Genomic DNA, 3,746 nt, shown 5'->3' on the forward strand with positions numbered 1-3,746 from the left:
AATCTGTTGAACGTTGCCGAGCCTTAGGCCATTGGTAAGCTTCTAGTTGGCAAAGCAACTCATCGCCATCCCAGGATCATATTGTGGGGGAGATAATGGATTGACAGATGGGCCACTCTTTCTCTCTGTCAAACCTGTAATTAGGATTCACCCTCTTAATGTATCTTCAGTACTATTTCTGTCTCCTTCTAAGATTTCCTATTATGTCCTTAGGCGTGCTGTGGATATGATTATGGTGGCTGGAGTTCGACTACTTCTGGATGTAACTTTACCTTTGTGACAAGTCAGTCTCATTTGTATATGGTGCGGAAATATTGACACTCCATTTTTAATTGTGTGGACACTTTTCTATACTAATTGCATGATAGGAAGCTTGCTGCGAGAGTGAAATGGCACTGGTGGTACATCAAGGGGGTAAAACCTGATGCCAGGTTCCCTTTAGGAACTGTCAATTTGCTGTCTAATCTCTGCCACCCCTGACTTGTGCCAATGTCACCAGATTATAAGTGTCATTCACTTTACCCGTCATTGTGTTAATGTTATGGCATGTAGTTGTCCTCCTTATTACTGGTACTTTCACTGACGAGGGTCTTCACTGTGAGCTCCAGCAAATACATTTAGAAATCCCTTTTGTATTCACATCTAATCCATCTTTCATCCTGATAGGAAATCCTTGTGATAATAACGGTTTATCACGAAGTTGTAAAAAAGAAGATCTCATGAAGCACTCTAAAGGAGAAAACCTCATCACCCTTCCTGCACCTCCTGGACTTCACAGCACTTCACCTTCTTATAATCCTCCTGATCATGAGGAATCATCTCCTGAGCAATCTCGCATTATTACCAAAAGTCCAGGTGACACAGTGGATACAAGACTTCAGTGTGACAAGCAACTTGCTAAAAGCTCAGCTCAGACACAAAGAAAACACAAAGGAGAAAAGCCATACTCCTGTTCAGAATGTGGGAAATGCTTTACAACTAAATCAAAATGTGTTATGCATGGGAGAATTCACACAGGAGAAAAGACATTTTCATGTTCGGAATGTGAGAAGTCCTTCAAAGATAAAAGGAGTCTTATTACACATCAGAGAATTCACACAGGAGAGAAGCCATATTCTTGCTCACACTGTGAGAAATGCTTTACAGATAAAGCAAATCTTGTGAAACATGAGAGTAATCACACAGGACAGAAGCCATATTCATGTTCAGAATGTGGGAAATCTTTTAAAAATAAATCAAGTTTTGATAAACATTATAGAATTCACACTGGAGAGAAGCCTTATTCATGTTCACTGTGTGGGAAATGTTTTACACAAAAATCACATTTTGTTTTACACAAGAAAATTCGCACAGGAGAATATTCATATCCAGAATGTGGGAAGTCCTTCACAGATAAAGGGTATCTTATTGTACATCAGAGAATTCATACAGGAGAGATACCGTATTCATGTTCAGAATGTGGGAAATGTTTTGAAAGGAAATCATATCTTGATGCACACAAAAGAACTCACACAGGGGAGAAACCGTATTTATGTTTAGAATGTGGAAGGTGCTTTGCAGAAAAATTTAATCTTGTTAAACATCAGAAAGTTCACACAGGAGAAAAGCCGTGTTCATGTTCAGAATGTGGGAAGTCCTTCAGAGATAAAGGGAATCTTATTACACATCAGAAAATTCACACAGGAGAGAAGCCATATTCATGTTCAGAATGTGGGAAATGTTTTAGAAATAAATCACATCTTGTTACACATCATAGAGTTCACACCGGGGAGAAACCATATTCATGTTAACTCTGTGGGAAAGGCTTTACAGAAAAATTAGATCTTATGAAACACGAGAAAAGTCACACACCAGAGAAGCCGTATTCATGTCCAGAATGTGGGAAGTCGTTCACAGATAGAGGGCATCTTAGTATACATCAGAGAATTCATATAGAAGAGAAACCATATTCATGTCCAGAATGTGGGAAATCTGTTAAACAAAGAACAAAGTTTACTATGCATGAGAGAATTCACACTGGAGAGAAGCCGTATTCATGTTCACTGTGTGGGAAATGTTTTACACAAAAATCACATTTAGTTTCACATGAGAAAATTCACATGGGAGAAAAAACATTTTCTTGTTCAATATGAAGAAAGTCCTTCATTGAGAAAAGGGGTCTTATTCGACATCAGGAGAGACTCCATATTCATGTTCAGAATGTGTGAAATCTCTTATAAATAAAACAAGTCTTATTACACATGAGAGAAGTCACAGGAGAGAAGCCGTATTCATGTTCACGATCTAGGAAATCTTTTATAAATACCGTATTTCTCAGATTAGAAGACGCAGTTTTTTCCTCAAAATTTGGGGGGGGGAGGTGATCTTATAATGCAAAGGTATTATACCTGGGGGGCGGTGTCAGATCAGGGTCACAGATACAGGAGGTTGGCGGCGGCAAGAGCGGGGCGATGCTGTGGGCCCCGTCCTCAGAAGGGTCGCTGATTCAAGGCGGTGGTGGTGGTGGCGGGAGTGGGGCGATGCTGCGGCCCTATCCTCAAAAGTCGGTGGTGAGTGGAGGTTCCCTATCCCGTAGCCATAGCCCTGCGGTGTGCTTCGGCAAAATGGCCTCCGGAGCATGCACAGATTGAGATCTCGGGAGATGTGAATAAAAACAAAAACTTTTATTGAAAAATCCAAATTAAAATCATGGAAGCATTATAAAATATGACATTCTGGGGATAGTAGCAAAAAATCTACGCGTTTCGAACCAGCATTTGTGTTCAGTTCTTCTGCATGGCATAATAAATAACCAGTAACCGGCTTCTTATACACATCATAGTGTCTAATGCACAGCGGAGACCCCCAGCCCCAAATGGACATGTGCAAGTATGTCTACATTACCCCTATGGATGATCATATGTCCACAACAAAAAGCATCCGTGCAATAGAAGAATGAAGTGTCTGCATCTATAATGTGTATATTATGTATAATTACTATAAAAGAGGAAAAAACACAATTCAGTAAATGGATACAAGGTCTGAAGGAAGATTCATATCACTGGGGAATCTGGAGTCCAATTCCAGAATCCACAAGGCTTCTCTGGGGTGTACTTTTTATACCAATCTCCCCCTTAGCTGGTCTGGTGACATATTCAATACCCACAACTGTAAAGTGATTAAATTCCTATTGTGTTCTATGAAATGTTGCACAAACCACATTTAGGTCTACCACATTCAATAAAACCTTTGGTATTCAACCACGTGTCAGTTGGCGTTTTGTTGAGATATATGTAAATTGCCTCTTCAGAGAAAAAGAGGACTTGTACTCTATAGCGCCACCTATTGGAAGCCGCAATCCTACAAGTCACAATCAACCCTTTAACGAGTCGTGCAATATGACTTAGGATAGAAGCCAAATCAGAATCTCAATTTGCAGACAAGGTGTTTCGGGCTGTTGGCCCTCGTCAGTGCAGAGTATGAGACCTGATTTGGCTAGGTGAGAGGCTCTGGACCGAGATCTCTGAAGAGGCAATTTACATATTACATTTCCCAGAGGAGCATTGCATGGCGAATAAGCCTCCTTACCTTGACGTGCCAGAGCTGGTGTGTCACTCTCCATAAGGAGAAACGTTACCCCTTAGATCTCTATTGAGATATATAAATTGAGAAGGGATCACCCACACCCAGGATCTGTTGGAATCTTGTTCAATCCCGTACCACAGTCTGGATGATTAGTTCACAGTGTTGAATATATTGCAGAATTA

General features: G+C 40.5%; 1 protein-coding gene across 1 annotated transcript; it reads left to right on the forward strand.

Moving 5' to 3' along the window:
- Positions 1–719: 719 nt before the first annotated feature.
- LOC141201522 (uncharacterized) lies at positions 720–3,239 on the forward strand. The gene has a single exon (XM_073663524.1). It carries the CDS (start codon positions 720–722, stop codon positions 1,788–1,790), a length of 1,071 nt encoding a protein of 356 aa, XP_073519625.1. The 3' UTR covers positions 1,791–3,239.
- The last annotated feature ends 507 nt before the right edge of the window (positions 3,240–3,746 follow it).

This window comes from Phyllobates terribilis, unplaced genomic scaffold, assembly GCF_046119375.1.
Source record: "Phyllobates terribilis strain yellow unplaced genomic scaffold, ASM4611937v1 Scaffold_117__1_contigs__length_5270597, whole genome shotgun sequence".
Lineage (NCBI taxonomy): Eukaryota > Metazoa > Chordata > Amphibia > Anura > Dendrobatidae > Phyllobates > Phyllobates terribilis.

Bases quoted from the DNA above. Each gene is read 5' to 3' on its own strand.
- LOC141201522 (XM_073663524.1), top strand. From the start codon at position 720: ATGAAGCACTCTAAAGGAGAAAACCTCATCACCCTTCCTGCACCTCCT.